Source organism: Dermacentor albipictus, chromosome 2, assembly GCF_038994185.2.
Source record: "Dermacentor albipictus isolate Rhodes 1998 colony chromosome 2, USDA_Dalb.pri_finalv2, whole genome shotgun sequence".
Taxonomy (NCBI): domain Eukaryota; kingdom Metazoa; phylum Arthropoda; class Arachnida; order Ixodida; family Ixodidae; genus Dermacentor; species Dermacentor albipictus.
The window spans coordinates 103061048-103078330 of NC_091822.1; the positions used below are offsets into that span (position 1 = coordinate 103061048).

The 17283-nt window shown below is 46.5% G+C and overlaps 1 protein-coding gene across 8 annotated transcripts in view; it reads right to left on the minus strand.

Annotated features, from left to right (window-relative positions):
• LOC135921082 (neprilysin-1-like) overlaps positions 1 to 17283 on the minus strand; it is a 103043-nt gene that overhangs the window by 27059 nt on the left and 58701 nt on the right. For 6 of the 8 annotated variants that reach the window (XM_070533818.1, XM_070533819.1, XM_070533817.1 and 3 more), the window contains 3 exons: positions 11993 to 12088; positions 10951 to 11235; positions 4342 to 4539 (listed from right to left, as the gene is read on the minus strand). In XM_070533818.1, the coding sequence (XP_070389919.1) occupies positions 4342 to 4539; positions 10951 to 11235; positions 11993 to 12088 (579 nt within the window). The remainder of the gene's footprint in view (positions 1 to 4341; positions 4540 to 10950; positions 11236 to 11992; positions 12089 to 17283) is intronic. The other 2 variants (XM_070533821.1, XM_070533820.1) reach the window with 2 other exon arrangements.

Consider the following 17283-nt stretch of genomic DNA (forward strand, 5'->3'; position numbering starts at 1 on the left):
CTCAATCGCGCTTTCAGCGTTGTGGGCATGTGATATTAACCTAGATTTCAAAATAATGAAACGAAGCTTTGCTCTAGGGCTTTAGTATCATATGATGCAGGTTTCACTCATTTTCGGTGACTTGCTGTACAATTTGTTTGGAGAAATGTTTGGAAGTAAATTGTAATCATGGTATTGTAGTCATCACACAACGCATATCGTTATTTGATTACACTCGGGAACTGATGAGGCAGACAGTACGATACTGGGCTGCTTCCTGTTTAGAAGCCTTTGCGAAGATTACGGCATCCGTTGTTCACAGTAAAATAAGGGCCAGTACATCTAAGATATTTGAAGGCATCATATCCTCTGACACCCGTCTATTCCGAAAATTTCCGAGATATTTAGTTAAGATGTGCTCTGCGCAGCAAGCAGCACGTGCGACGACGTGGTAGGTGAGCCTCGGCTAGGCTGGTGGCCACGGCTGTCTGGTGTTGAGAGAACGGGCAGTGACGAGACGCTCTCCCTATGTCCACGTTTATCCGCCACCTTCGTTCTTGAGGCCTTCTATGTGCGTGCCCCCTCCACGTATCCATCACTCCAAGCCCCTTTTCAACATTCTTTTCCGTTAGTCATGTCATACTCTTCAACTTTCAGTGGCATGTGAAACGGCGCGGCGGACGCTAACATTCTTATATTTTTGTTTCTGTGTGAAATACGAGCCCGTTTTCCTACCTGCCTTCACATCTGTTTTTTGAATCGGTCTCCTAGCTTCCCTGGCCCAGAAAGCCGGTCCTTGATATATTTTGTCATGCGCAAATCCGCCATGCCATGCGCATCAGTTTCGCCATGCCATGCGCAACTTTTTCAGCGCAACTCTTTCACCTAAACTTCCCCTTCATAAAACCTTTGAATATGCTGCCTCAGTATAGGACCCTAGTACTACAACCTAAATAAATCTCTTGAACTTGTTCTGGGTAACTTCGTCAGCTTTGTACTCTCTAATTATTCGCGTGCAGATAGTATGGCACAGACGAAGTCATGCCTCAATCTACCTACCCTATCGCTTTGACGTAAAATTGCACCTTTTGCCATGTATCACAAGTTCTTTCGCCATCCAGCACTGCAATGTGATCTCATTTCTTCGCCGCACTACGTCTCATCACGCGTTGATTATGCTTATCTCGTAGACATGGTTTTACTACAAACACATTTGTTGTCATTCCTGCCTCGTATGTCGCAAGGGTGGAACGACCTCTCAGTCGATATTGTATTCATCCGTAAAAATGTACATCTTTATGATGCATGAGCTAATATTAGTACGAACATTTGGAGTGGAATCCTAATAAAGAATTGTACTATTTTTGTAGTCATTGGTTTTGATGCATTAGCTAACACTGTATAAGCAGGAACGTTCTATATGTACTCGTAGTTACGCTTTGGTATTATTTGTTCTGTACTTATTCATTCTGTATTTCACATTTTTTACGTAAGCTACACACACTCTGCTCTTTAGTACATCTTGGGCCCTGATTTAACTGAAATAAATGAGTAAATGTAATTGCAGCTATGTATCTTGGTTTACTTGTATTTTTAATTATCTTTATATGGTGAGCGCCTTGTGGTAAATGAGTCATTTGTGCCCTTTAAGAAAATATTACCATGCTAACACTTACTGACAAGCTAAAGATTACTATTGGGGAAATATTTTGCATAGTTAGTTTCGGTTCTCTATTGCTTTCTATTGCCCATGTCGTCTACCACCACTGTACAGGCAAATGGTGCTGGTTTTGATGTGTATATAAACAAGCTTTGTCGTTAAAGTGTAGCTGTTCGCAGAAACTTCTTCAGCCTCCTTGTGTTCCATCTGTGGCGCTATCCCTCAGTGCCACCATTTGTAACCTTGATGACCTTTGGCGGCACATGATCTCAAGAGGGAGGCGATTACACACCAGGTGATCTGTCTTATAGGAAACGTACTTGGGCGTTCCGGTGCTGCCGTATGTGCAGAAACACAAACGATGGAGCACATATCTGTTGCGAGGCTTATAAAGATAGGGATAAGGAGGTTGTACGTTAGGAACAGTTCAGGAGCTAATACATAAGGCAGAAAACTCCCGTCGCATGCCGAGAAGAAGCACGTGTGTGATGCTGCTTGTCAGAAATCGGTTGAGACATGTGGCTTCGGCGGCTCAGGTACATGCCCACCGCACAGATGTAGACATAATAAGGAACCAGTAAAAGAGTAAAGAAACAATGAAACGAAAGCTAAGGAGACCACCGGCGACGATCTGTGTGCATGTTGGCGTTTTTTTCTAATCACATTTGCACTCAAGAAGAGATCACGAAACGATACAGCAGGGACCAGTGGTTCTCAACCCTGGGGTACTATATCGTAAAACTATTCCAAGCCATTCAATCCCAATTCTGCAATCAGCCGTCCACGAGTGGTCAAAAACTTTTTTCGACCACCCCCACTTCACCTGTGTGTCACGCGACGTCACGAAAACCGCGACAGCTCCCAATCTGATATGAGGTGTACACAATGATTATGCATGATTTGACTGAACAAAAGAAAGTATAGCGATTTCTGATTCGACGCCTTTTAGCCATTATCCCTCCGCTATTTGTCAAAAGTTTTCGGGCTGCATCCACTTCTCCTGTCTGTCATGCGACGTCACAAAACCGCAAAATCTCACCGCGTCAAAGTGACGTGTACTCGTTAAAGATGTATTATTATGCCGAACAAAACTGAATTTTCTTCTGAATAGCCGCAGGCTGCCCCGTTCCGAAAGGAATAAAATATGGCTGCTGCCGATCACTCAGGCACTAGCTACTCGCACCTGCCGGAAAGCATGGGTTTATTGCGTATAATAAATGTTTTTGCTTGGCTGCCTAACGTTTTCAAACACTTTCGGCACGTTTACAACCTCGTTCTGCCAACTCTTCTTTTGTGAAAATGCGTGTCAGCGTCATTCTTAAGTTTCCGTTGCATACCGCCGCAATTTTCGGCCAGGCACCGCAAGCTGAGTAAGGGAAAGCGGACCAGTCGCCGACGCCGGCACCACCCTGTTCACCCGGTTATCGATTTTCAGTGCAGTGGCTCTGCCCCATCGAATCCCTCTCCACTTGAGCGTGCTCCTTGCCTCTTGTCAGCCAATTACGTAAGACAAGCCGCTCAGTGTAGTCAACGTTATTCGTTTTTCAAGCAAACGAAAGTGACCTCCTATGAACGAGGAGAGCGTTTTATTCGTGTGCTCAGACAACCCTGAGGGTGACCGTCCGATGTATGCGTCCGTGATTACGCAACATTTACGTCAGGAGTTTGGAATAAAAACATATTGGAGTACCTTTACGTTATGGGGCCCCTGAAACTGGAGAAAGCAAGCCCGAGAGGCAAGGCCACGGTCCAGCACGCCTCAGAAAACCCACGTTGCCTGGGTTTCAGATGACAAGTTGACCACTTCTATCAACACCCAAAGGGCCATATTTAAAGCCAAAATACTGGCACCGAACTCTCACCTGTCATAAAAAATACAGCTTATCTTAATTGACAGTGAGCTCCTGAAGCTACAGCACACCACGGAATGCTACTCTGTGTTTTCAAACGCTAATTGAGCTTAGAAAAAAGGCAAACAACAAGTTCGAGTTCTTGCCGGGCAAGCTGATTAATCGCAAGGTCTGCGCGAAGACCATGAAAGCTGTCATTTCGGCAATTTGGTCGGTGCATCTCTGGACAGACGAGAACGAGGATAGCTCAGATTCGGCGTTAGTGTGGGTCTGCGTTGTCTCCGTTCATTTAAATTTGCGCAGTGTTTTCCGGAACCTTTCACGATAAGACTGCACCTGTGCTAGTGGGCATATGTAGAGCGCTGTATGAGGTGGCTGCCAAAAACGACGAGGCACATGACCATGAAGCCAAATGAAGTGAGGCGCTGAAGCAATAAGAGAAAAAGGCTTTGAAAGAATTATTCGTATAGCAAACAATTTCTAAAAGCTGCTCATAAGAAATGCCTTATCCGAAGTATAAATTGGCAAGTAAACTGACATATAGAGAAAGCGTCCGCGAATTTGGTCACTACCGAACGCGGGAACGAGCGGGCCTAGTGACAGAGCAACAGGTGCAAGTTGAAGCAGAGAATCGAAGGCCGGCCCACTAGTCTGGTGGCTTTAGGTGCGATGAACAATCTCATTTTGAGGCAACATCTGAGAATTTTGGACGCAAGCAAGCCGGTATTCTGAAAACATTTACCTCATCAACTACCAACCAATGTGGCGCAACAAGCGAAAAATCTTCGTCCCTATCGGATTCGGACTTTAAACAAGCTGGCGTATCACATGAATTATAGGCGACACACTTACCGTAATACTTCTCCACGTAGGCGCTATCAATAAGTGCTCCAACAGCACCGATGTGATGCCGCATAGTCATGATTTTGCGTAGGGCGGTTTCGCGTACAGATCCCGTCATCCACTTTGACGACTGGAATGCCGCTTGAAAGGCCTTGCGAATGTTGGACGCAATTTCGTTCACCTCCATCAATGATTTCTTGCTGATCACTGGTTGTTGGGCACAATTAAAGGAAGACAAACAAAAGCGACATTACGTTGATTCCTTGTGAGCCTGAGATTCATTCGCCGCTACGGGTGGTCGAAATTAGGGCCCGCTAGTGTGATGGAAATCTCGCTCGATTTATTCAATCTTTGGGTTTTGTACAATATTATCCCTATTTTACGCAAGCTCCCCCAAACATGTCGCAATATTTTTTCAGCCTACACGTTCTCCGCACCGCTTCTCTGCAACATGCTATGTTAGTGAACTTTCTGTTGAGATGAGGTCGCTATCTTCTTTTTATAAATATATTCCTGCGATCTTACTAACGTAATGTAAACATTGTCAACGTAGTCGTTTTTTTTTTGTTTTCAAGAATTACTTCAACCGCTTCGAGTTCCCATAACCCTTCTTCGGCGGAAATATTCTCGTGCTATTTCACCCTCTCCAGTTCAGTTTACACACATGCTCATTTTGGCATCTTAGTGTGGAACCAAAAACCCATTACGTAGCTGCCCACAAATGCGTGATTCCCTCGTGGCCACCAAGCCATTTGTGGAGCCCTGCAAGAGAACCAGCAAGAGAAAGTGCCCTAGGTGATTTCAAAAGTTCTAGTTTGAAGCGACCAGGTTTCATGACTATATTTACCAATTTGTTGACAATTCGGGCGCATTTCGGCTCCTTTTAGCATTTCACAAAGGTAAGGGCGCTACGTTAGTGAAGCTTTATAGGCTTGAAAACAAATGCGGATGCGAGAGAAGCTGGAGCTTGGCGTGAGCGTTCTGGCAACAGGAACTTTCTTCACCATCATCGGGTATCTTTAGTTTGAGGATCGCAGTCATGGCACAGCAAATGCAGATCGCAAAAGTAAGGCGAATTTTCAAGGACATTGACACTATCGACTAATGTATACGGCTTCTATTTAATACTCACTATGCTCGTGACATTTATATTCAGCATGTGGACATCACGTTCAGCAGTGTTACTAACGCCATGGCTGCTAAGAAAACGCGGCAGGTAAATATAAGGAAGCATCAAGTATAATTTGAGCGAAACTACAACGCGTAAGTGTGTTATATAACACATATGTGTATGTATATTGTTATGGTATTATACGGTCTCCGGAGAGAGTTAAGGCGCTGCTTTAACGATTACCAAGGCACAGACAACCGTCAAAATTGTAGGAACAACGTCGTCCTCCTCTTTCTCCACTCTCGCTTCCTGTGTATTGCAGTGACACATTGTAACATTTCGCCTCTCCCAGACGAAGCGCTCCGGGTGAATCACTCCTGCTTGCTGTGTGTGAACGGCTTCAGGCGGGCAGCAAGTGTCACACCTCAATATTGCGTCAACAGCGGCAATGGGAAGTGACACGTGCAATCGTGTAGCTCGCCTCGCTTGGACGATCGAGTTTATCGAACGGCCCCGCACAGCGGGCAAGTAGCTTTTGGCTCAAGTCACGTCTGCGTATTGGAGTCCACAGAAGACACGAGGTCGCCAGGAACATAGGTAACATGTTGGTTGTGACTGTCGCAGCGTGTTTCAGAGTAGCCTTGTGCGGCCAACGTACGTAAGCAAGCAAGTCGACGAGCCTCTTCTTCACGACACAAAGTCTCCGCCATAGACAAATCATCGTGGATGACGAAAGAAAAGATAGTGTCCAGCGTATGACGAGGTGGGCGCACGTAAAGAAGGAAGGAAGAGCTGAAACCGGTCGTTTGGCGTTTCGCCGAGATGAAAGCGTACGTCACGAACGGCAATACTTCATCCCAGTTCTTGTGGTCCGAAGCAACGTAAATTGATAGCATGTCTATCAATGTTTGGTTTGTGCTCTATGTGAGCCCATTATTTGGTGGATGATAAGCGGTGGAGCGTCGGACCCGGGAGGCACACGAACGCAGTAATTCTTCCACAACATCGGCAATAAATTCGCGACTACGGTCACTTATTATCACGCGAGGCGGCCCGTATGGGAGTATGATTGAATGCAGCAAACACTAGGAAACTTGGGCTACAGTGGTGGAGGATAGAGCTGCCGTCTCACAGTACCTCGTCAGGTAGTAACCACACACAATGATCCACCGGTCGCCTCTTGAAGAACGCGGAAATAATCCGATTAGGTCTATGCCGACTTTTTCAAAAGGGGAACTGGGGTGCTTTACTGGCTGCAGGTGACTGACTGCAGCTGAGGCAGGTCGCTTGCGGCTCTGGCACTGTGTACAATTTGCCACATAGGTGTCAATTATTTTGCGAATTTGTTGCCTGTAGAATCTTTCTTTGGCACGAATAAGTAAGTGTTCGCGTGGTCGCTAAGAGATCTGAGGTCGGGTCATCGTGCTTCGCGCGCAGAACAGGTGCGTAAAGAAACTACGGAACCATCAGTAGAAAGCGGGCGCCTGTCGTTGAGAAGTTTCTCTTGTAAAGAAGATCATTTCGGAATGAAAATTGACCTGAGGTTATAAGGCCTAGTGTGACAAAGAAAAGAGCATTCAAGCTTCGGTCCTTGCGCTGCTCTGCGGCGACTTTCAAAGCATAGGGAAAGCCAGGCGACAGGGAAGCGATAAGGTGATCAAAGTTGTCGGTTTCACAATACATCGTATGTATTGGCATCCTAAAAAGCAATCCGCATCAGCGTGTCGACGGCCACTCTTGTACGAAATAGTGAACACATATTCTTAAAGACCAACGCCCATCGCGCGAGGCGACCGGACGGGTGACGAAGATTGACAAGCCAGCACAGAGAAAGGTGATCTGTGACGATGGCGAACTGGCGACCGTATACGTACGAGTAAAATCGCTGCAGTGCAAATACTACTGCTAGACATTCTTGTTCTGTGACAATGTAGTTTATTTCAGGCTTCCCAAAGAACGGCTTGCGTACGCCACGACATGTTAGTTGTTTGGAGACCGCTGAACGAGGACGGTACCGTTGCCGACGCCACTTGCGTCTGTGTGAATCTATGTTGGTGACGAAGGATCGAAGTGCCGGAGTATTGGCTGTGAAGTTAACAAAAACTTCAGATGGCGTAAAGCGGCTTCGCACTCAGAGATCCATTGAAATGGAGTATTCTTAAGCAGAAGACTCGTCAAAAGGTAAGCGGCATCCGCAAAACGGGGTATGAGTCACCGGAAATATGAGCCAGCCCTACGAAGCTACGAAACTGTTTGATAGATTTAGTTTGCTCGATTGATTCAATGTCTGCCTTCTTTAGTGGGTCAGGTCTAATGCCATCTCTATCGACGAGATGTCCTAACACCACAGTTTGGCGCTCGGCAAAATGGCACCTTTTGGAACTCAGCTCAATACAAGCCTTTTCGATAAAACCGAGTACAGTAGCGAGACGAGTGTTGCGCTCCTGAAATGTGTGTCCAAAAATTAGGACATCAAGGTAGCACACACAAATCTGTCATTTCAAACCGCGCAGAGTAGTATCCATGAATGTTTCGAACGTTTAGAATGTTTCGAATGCACAATCCGAACGGCATGACGTTGAATTCGTACAACTCGTCAGGTGCAACAAATGCCGTCTTTCGCTTATCAGCTGGGTGCATGGGAACTTGCCAATAACCTGCTCTGCGATCCACGGAAGAAAAGTAGGAAGCGGAATGGAAACAGTAGAAGGCGTCATCAATACACGGCAGCGGAGAGAATTCTTTCTTGGTAACGAAATTCAGTCAGCGGTAATGAACGCAGAATCTCCACGTACCATCTTTCTTTTTCACAAGAAGGACGGGTGCAGCCCAGGGACTTGCCGATTCCTGAATTACTCCCTGTCCTAGCATTTCTTGCACTTGTTCGTTGATGATGCTGTGCTCTGACGGTGCCACTCTGTAGGTATGGCATGCGCCGAAGCGGTGTTGATCCGATGACGCATTCGAGACGCTGAAAATAAAGGAATTTTGATGCTTTTCTGGAAGTCGAATACTTTGAAGTGCTTAGAATAAATGCCCACGAGTGTATGACGTTCGCTTTGAATAAGTGACTTGCTGATAATTTGTAGAAGTTGTGAATTTTTTGAACCTTCACGATCTAGATGCTCATTCTCGCCTGTAGCAGCAACAAGCGCAACCTGCCCCGCAGAGGATTCGGGTTTGAATACAAACAGTTTCATGCCACGAGGCAACACTGCAGGCTCCATTGAACCATGCATGTCCCACACACTTGAGGGTCCTTCGATTACAGACACCACGCAATGGAGAACTAAAATGTTTTTTTTTTTCACACAAGTCAACTGAATCGGTTCCAGCGTGGCATCGAACATGGCAAGGTCGTTACTAGAAGAGGTCACTGGAATGCACACAACAGGAAATGCAGGAAAGACAGTGTCCTCAGAGACGACAAAGATGAACTCACCACGCAATGAAATCTCCAAGAGCACAGCTGGGAAACTACCGCGAATGGAAAGGCGAGCAATTCTACAGTCAACAGTTGCCTCACACTTCGGCAAAAAATCGATAACTAAAATACCGTCATGTGTGGATCGTGTAAAATCCACGCATTCTGTGGGAGACACTTTGCCGCACAAAGACACATCCGAGGTACAGATTTCCACAGGACACAACGCATCACTGCTCACACCGCGGAATGTCGCACCACGGCTTAAAGGAAACATCACTTTAGGTCCAAGAAGCCTCTTAAAATTTACACTCTTCACAGGTATTGTCGCGCCTCTACCCACAAGTGCCATAGTAGGTACGTAATCAACAAGTACATGTACAATGTTCGTGAGCATAAACACTGACGGTGGTATATCTGTTGATAGTGCGTGGAATCTTACGGCCTCACCCCCATTGGCCGCACCGACTAGTTTGCGGGCGGCGGTGACGGCGTGCGTCGCTGCGGCGATGGAGATCGTGGAGCACGGGGAGCTCGTGGCGGCGTTAAGCTTTGGTCAGGGGCTGACAAGGGTTACTGTGAACTCGAAGGTGTGCGTGGTGGCAATGGCCTAGAGAACGGGCGGTTGAAAGACAGGGAAGACATGTTCAAGAGCTCTCGCTGGTATGAAGGGTGGTAGTTGCAAAAGCACGAGATGGGACCCGGGACGCCACAGCTGTAGCACACCGGAAGGGGTAGAGACACCTGCGGCATCTCAGAGTAACCAGGCCTCTCAGAAGGAACTGAATGGTAGTATTGGAATACATGGCAACGGCCACCGGCCGACATTCGTGGAGAGAAGCGCGACGAGCGAGAACGGCGTTCGTAATTGGAGAGCGGTCGACTTGAATACCGATATCGCAGTGTTCCTTGATAATCGTCGACGACATCTGCTGCATTAACTGACGGCTACCATGGGACCGGAGCCGCCGATGTTCGCGTGCGTTCTGTTCCTGTTGCAAAGCCGTCCTGAAACTACCGGGGCAATGAGAGATTTGCTGACATCGAAATAATTATTATCTTACAACCTGCCGTATTGTCGACAAAAGGTCAATAGGCAGCATTGTATCGACATTGGCCACTGTTGGGACGTTGGACAGATGGCCATACTTCTGAGCTATCCGTCGCATCTTCAGCGTTTCAAATGTGCGACAGTGCAGCATTACTGAGGACGCGGAGTTTGGGTTCTATTTGCCAATCAGGAAGTTGTACGCGTCTTCGGCTATCCCTTTAACAACGTGTCCAACCTTGGCCTCGTCAGGCATCCTGGGATTCACTATCTTGCAAAACTTCGAAATTTATTCTGCGTATGTGGTACATCTCTCGCATAGAAGCTGTGCAGTCTGAGCCAATGACTGTTCCACTCGCTTTTTCTTCGCGTTAGGATCGCCGAAGAGTTTCTGTGCTTCTTCAACGAAACGATCCCAAGTTGTGAACATGTAACCGCAGTTTTCATACCACATGGGAGCGGTGTTAGCGAAGAAATGAACAAGACTCAGCTGCGCTGCCTAGTCCCAGCCATTGCTTATGCTCACCCGGTAGTAGTTCTTGAGCCACTCATTTACGCCTTCTCCTCATGTGCCGCCGAAGTTCGGCGGTACTCGATAGTATGGCAACGAATACGTAGGAGTTGCCAACACCGCATCAGTGGTCTGGACTTGGGACATCATGTTTATCAGTGAAGGCGAAGTGCGGCAAGGCGGCGGCTGCCGCGAAGACCAGAGAGTAGAGCTTCCGTCGTTGCGGTCATCTTCGTCTTACGCAGCACCTCCACCAATATGTTACGCTCTCCGGAGATGGTTAAGGGGCTGCTTTAATGATCACCAAGGCATAAATACCCGTCGAAATCACAGGGGCAATGTCATGCTGCTCTTTCTCCATTCTCGCTTCCCGCGTATTGTTACTTGCAGTGAGCCTTTGTATCAATATATATATATATATATATATATATATATATACATCGAGTTTTTGGTAACCATTGCTGTACTAGGTCGCAAACTATAGTGACCACTTATCAAGATTTTTATTGAGCCCATCAACTCACCCGAATGGTAGAACCGGCTGGTGATAGCGTAACCCATTAGCCAGTTGGCGTGCCTGTAGCAAACGCTTTCGGGGTTTCTGTGCTTCGGCAACTGACCGGGATCCGCGTAGTTTACGAGCTGGCGGAACAGGCTCCAGGCCATGCAGCACCGTATTCCGTGCGAGCCAACGTATTTGGAGTCTAGCGCTTTCACCAGAAACACCGGGACGAACTTCTGGTAGGTGATGATATCATTGCCTCCGTACATGGTTTTCGTGTACTTTGCAATTATTCCGGCCCACATTTCTGGAAATGAAAGCGCCACGTAATGCGCCACAGCCATGGATACTACACGACGTGGTGACCTGACATGCGTCAGGCTGCTGCATCGTCACGAGAAGAATAACATATATTGTTCGAGTGAGCATCCTTGGGTGGCCTTGGGATTTCGTAATGTTAACACGGCTGGCAAAGAGACTTAATTGAGATGTAAAAAGCTGCAGATTGGATGACAAGGTGAAGGTGAATTGTTGGAGAACTTTAAATTCTGCAATACTGATTTGATAAAAGGCTCATAAACATAGTAATCCTGCTAGATAAACGCGCAGTCAAACAAAATGAAACATATATAATTATGGAGAGAAACGTTCTGAAGAAGCATTTGGGCTGTGAGGAGACACCGTACTGAGGGTCCAGGCTCCGGAATAATTTCAACGTCAGACGTTACGCGGGCTGTTTTGTATTTCGCCACCATTGTAATGCGAGACCACATGCTACATTAGATTTAAATGCAGTGTAAAATGATCCACACGAGCTCGAAACTACTCCAGAGCCACAGACGTGAATCGCACTCGTGACCTGAGGCTAAGCTTTGGAACAATTGAATGCAGAAACCACCGAGGTGGGCATTTGGATATCAAATTCTTCACTCTGTGGCAATCTTGGCACTAAAGCTGTGCGGATGCCGTTCTTTTTTTTTTTGGGGGGGGGGGATCATATTGCTTTCATTACTCACAGACCCTTGCCGTAGAACTAATTACAACGAAAATGGAAAATAACGTACCGCCAGTGATGTGCGGTTCTGTCAAGGCGCCTATGTCTTCAATGGGTGCATGAACTTGACCCTTTACTTTTTGCGCACTTTTACGTATTGCAGAAACTGCAAAAGAAAAGAAAGCTTTTTACACCACCACAGCCAAAGCTGGTCTGTTTAACTGTTCTTGCGACTGCAGCAAAGCTCAGCACATGGAGCTCCGCTGTAAGAAAGAATGCACCTCTGTCAAACAGCATATTTTCGAGCATTGTCCCCAAGGGAAAGTAAAGATGTTCTAATCAACACATTGCTTGAACTCAACCAATCAATAAATAAATAACAGGTTGATCAATCACCCAATCAACAGAGGGTTGGCATGCTCTCGGCTTTGCTCCTAACTACAATAGCCCATATTCAACAAACTAGCACTGGCCTACGTTGATACTTAGCTCAGTAAGCCGAAGGTACCATAATTCTATAAGTCGGACGCAGCGAACACTTTGAACGTGCACTGGTCTTGTCGAACACGCACGTGCGCGGACGGCTGTGCTGCTCGGCTTAGTATGAACTTCTATGTCAGTGTAGAAGTTTTTAAGGTGGAGCTTGGTTGACTGACACCCCAGTGCATACAGCAGCGATGGCACCGTCACTGCTACTACGGGTAAGACTATACAGAGTTTGAAGTAGCACTGCCCTTCGACTGACAAATTAAAGGCAAACGTGCACCGTCCTTGTGTGTATTCCAAAAATAAAACGCGACCAAAAACCTGGACGTATCATGTCGGCTCATAGGCATCTCTTTATGAATTCTTTATGAACTAGCGCATAATATTCCATTGCTTCGTTGATATTTTTGATTTTATTTAATTTCGCTATTTGGTATGTACCAGAGGGTATGTGTCCATTTCTGTCCAATGCTGTGCAATGGGTAGGAACCAGTATAACAGATGAGGTACAGAATTTTTATATGTAGCTGGGTGTGTGCTGTAGTTCTCTGTCGATTTCACTGCTTTCGCCTCTTGCCTTGACACACATTACGTCTTCGGTCTGGGGACATCACTGCCTAGACGTCTCAAGCTGTGCATCGGCCAGATTTCGTGCTTACACTTCAATGTAGTTTCGGAAGAGTGTAGCGCATAATTTTAAAGAAATACAGAAATTAAGTTGTTATCTTTTCAGTGTGTAAGCATATTACACGTTGCGCTATATGACAATAGACACAGCTTACGCGTCACCGTTAGTCGTTCAACAATAAATTAGTCGCTTCAATAAAATTTCACTCTACCTTCGAAGAAGTACGTCCCTTGCTTAAAATCATAGTTATATTATTTTTCGCTTACACCGTTTATTTTCTCTGGCTCAAGTTTCGCAGAGAGAGAATTTCATGCTACGGATTGTACAACGCAATACTTAGTGGAGCTGCACCTGATCGTTAAAGGGCGCCTCACCAGAATACAAAAAAACGCCGGTTATGCGCTTAAAGTCGTTACGTGCTCACTAGGGAGCATTCTGCCCAATAATATTTAAAATTGGTGTATTGAAAGCCTAGACAGAAATATTTCATTGCCGCGAACTCACGAAATCAAGTGGCGTGCGCCACTGCGAATAGAGGCCTCTCTCCACTGGCCCCGTCTAGTGTCTGCAATTAAAATTCTTTCCCTGCGTTCTCTCATACCAAAGCTAGAGGATACATACATCACGGACACTGCCTCCATTTTTTTCTTTCTTTTTTCTTTGCTGCACGGCGCACTTCCGCAGACAGCATCGCGCGCGAGCTGTTTTGTTTGCCTCGTTTCGCGCAGCGCACGATTTTGCGTGCTGTGCACGAGAACACTTGACTACCGCTTACAAGTCGTAGCCACACGAATACAGGACAGACAAAAGCGGGACACAGAGCATGATCGTGCGCTTGAACACGCTAGAAAATGACATAGTTTTGTTGTCTGCGCGCGCGTCTGAACGGCGTTAGAAGAAGCAGACGAATCGGAAGTACATCTCGGTTGCTGAGATGCGAAGTAAAAAATTATGCAACTCCCAAGCACTAAGGGAATCAATGTAAGCGAACCTTTCTGTGCTGGTTGCTTTTATTGACGATAATTAGCGGATTTGTCAATGGCGAAAGCCTAATTTCTTCAAAGTTTACGCTAACACGAGAGTGGTGAGTTGACGTTTAATGTTACCTTTCGTGCACCACTGCTGATTGTCTGCGTAGTACACAGAACACACAGGGAGTGGTGTTTGCTTGAGGCGTTATTGTGCGCCATATCTCATAGCATCTGAGAGGGTTGAGCACGGTCATTGCCTCACATGGCACATAACATCATGGCAGAAGTATCAAACTTATATTTCAACATGAGTCTGTACGTGCCAAACCACAATGGGATTATGAGGCATGCCGTAGTGGCGAACTCCGGATTAATTTTGACACCGTGACGCTCTCTAACGGGTCCGAAAATCTAAGTGCCCGTGCCTTTCCTATCTCGCCTCAGTCGCTAACGCATCAGTTTCGACTTTCTTCATGGAACGCGGATTAGATTACGCGCCACCCGAAATCATAAGTAAAAGATCAGATAAAAGGCAACATATACCAGACAAAACATTTTTCGTCTGTTGAAGCAGATCAGTCTGACATAGTGGTCAGACAATCAGTCAGACTTCCGACAACCAAATTAATGAAAACTAATTACTCTTGAATATGTTATTCTTACCTAAAATATTTAAGTTAACCTGACTATGCTTAAATACGCTTAACTCTTCAATAAGCTAAAGTTACTTTCACCGTAATTGCCGTTACTAGACTTTATTAGCCTTAATTAGTCTTAATGTCTTTCCGCACTCTCCACATGTAGTCATAATCGTAAATAGTATTCATTCCTAGTATTAAGGCATTCTCATATATTCTCCCATAGGACCAAACGTAAGTCAATAGAGTGCATCTTGCCGCTTTTTACAGACAGGCGGAAGAATGCTTGCGAAATAAATTTGTGAACATGTCGTGTCCCCTGGCAAAAAATACATGGAGGGTGTTTTGTTCTTTCGTTTATTGTAGGGCTCTTGCATGAGCAGCTTACGCGTTCGCTGATTTTTGGCGCAGCCGATGACCGCACACACTGCCGCTCAGGCGAACAACCATTGTACATCCCACTCAGAAGAACACGTCTAAAAAACACAACATGCAAACACACACCACATGTCCAGCAATTTTCTCGTGTCCCGCGCAGTCCTGACCAGAAGTCAGCACCTTGTGTAAAGAGTAGCGGCGTGACTGACATCCGCGCTACGAGGCTATAAAATATGTGGTCTGTAGACCGCTTTATCGAGGGCGCCGCGATGTTGCGATAACGGCGTCCGCTATCGTCCGTCACCATGCTGTCACGTGGGATTTTAATGGATGGTGCTCAGAGAACGTTCTGTTGACTACGAGTGGCAAGTTCCTGCATCTTCTTGAGAGATCACTACAACTTCTTCCGATTGGGCAGCTTCATATCGGGGGGTTACTAAAGCTGTGAGCTTCGATATAACCACATTAACTAAAGGCAACAGGCCTACAAGAGTTACCACAGCTCAGCCCGCAATTGAAACAGCAGGCGGGTCAAATCTGCACATTGTTGATACTTACGTATAATACGTATTGTACGTGCAACGTGTTATTATTGTATATCAGACCTTGAATACTGTTCAAGTCTCACTCAGATGACAACAGTCCGGCGTGTCTTCGTGTGTCACGCGGTGTGCCGCAGTATTCATCGCAATACACGTAACAACGAACATTGTTTACCTTGGTATATGGGCATTGAATTTTACAAAATAAACAACTGAAATCTGGTGACAGTGGCCGTGATAATGACAGCGTCAACCAGACACACGCGATACGTTGAAAGTATGTGGGATCTCTTAGATCTTGGGGGGACGCATGGGCAATGTCACCTCGGCAACTCGGGAGAGCTGAAATATGAACTACACTTTGCAACTGCAGCTTTGTTGCCTCATGACATAAAGCACGAGATGCGCACCATCGGCTGGACAGCTTGCCGAAGAGATTCAGAAGCTCTCGAGAGCCTATATGAATATTGAACACATTCCGAAAGAATAACTTCATTGTACATGCACAAAGAAATAGCTCACTTCGTCCAGTTACACCTGTTGACCGCCACAAATGCGCATCTTGTTTTCGTTCATATCACAGTTTAATCAAGGCTACCCAGTTCGTCGCCGTACGCGCACTGGAAACAAGCGTCTGAACATATAGAGGACGACACTGATGACGTAAGTCCCTTCTGTTAATGCTGGTAATTGAAAGCTCCCACCTGTATGCAACTGCAGCAGCAGCGGAGTCCACAGAGTCACCGCGGCTGTAAATGATATTTGAATTCTCTTCCGAAACTTATCTGTGCAGCGGAGTACAGTACAAGAATAACCCGTCGACCTTGAGCCATGTGGCACCACAGTAATTACACACAGAGCGTGCTAGAATCGCAGTATTTCGGAATGGCACTGCTAACGTTCCAAGCGGCAGCTGGGAGGTGCCCAAAATGACACTCGTTGAAGAATGGCGATCCGCATATACCAGTGCGAGGAGGAGAGCGGCGCGGCGTGTTGGTTCGAGGCTATGCTTCTCCTCGCCGATACAACGGTCTGTATAACGGCGCGTCATAGATATGCATAAAACCAAGCGCTCTAGTGCGACCAATACACGCTCATTTTTTCACGAGTAGAAGAAATCGTTCGCGGCAGCTCTATAGAAATCCAATCATTTTTTACCCGTAGACCAACCATTGTATTGAATTTTGTGGTTTTAGGAGCCCAAAGCGTGGTCTGATTATACGGTACGCCGTAGTGGGGGACTCCGGAAATTAGAACCACCTGGGGTTTTTTAACGTGCGCCTAAATCTCAGTACACGGGTGGTCACCGTGACAAGAATTCAACCCCGCGACCTCGTGCTTAGCAGCTCAACACCATAGCCACTGAGCAACCACGGCGGGCAACGGTCTTTGTCAAAAAGGTCAGATAAGAGGGCTTGCCGTGTAGGCTGCGCGGCTACCGTAGCCCGACGAACATGGTCTCCTTGACAGTTGCCTGAGTAATTGGGGGTAAGTGGTACTGGTAGGCTGTTAGAATGCATTTTCTTTATTGCGATAGCAATTATATGGACACTCCAGGCGCATTCCTGCCGCCGGCGGCATCGTGATGATCCGTCCAATGTCCAAGGGCGATAACGCCGTCGCCGCGCGCCGTATGCTGTATGTGCGAGTGAAACCACGCGACGAAACCCAACGACAGCGCCTCGATCTGGCGCACGCGAGGGAGGAAGGCGGAGAGC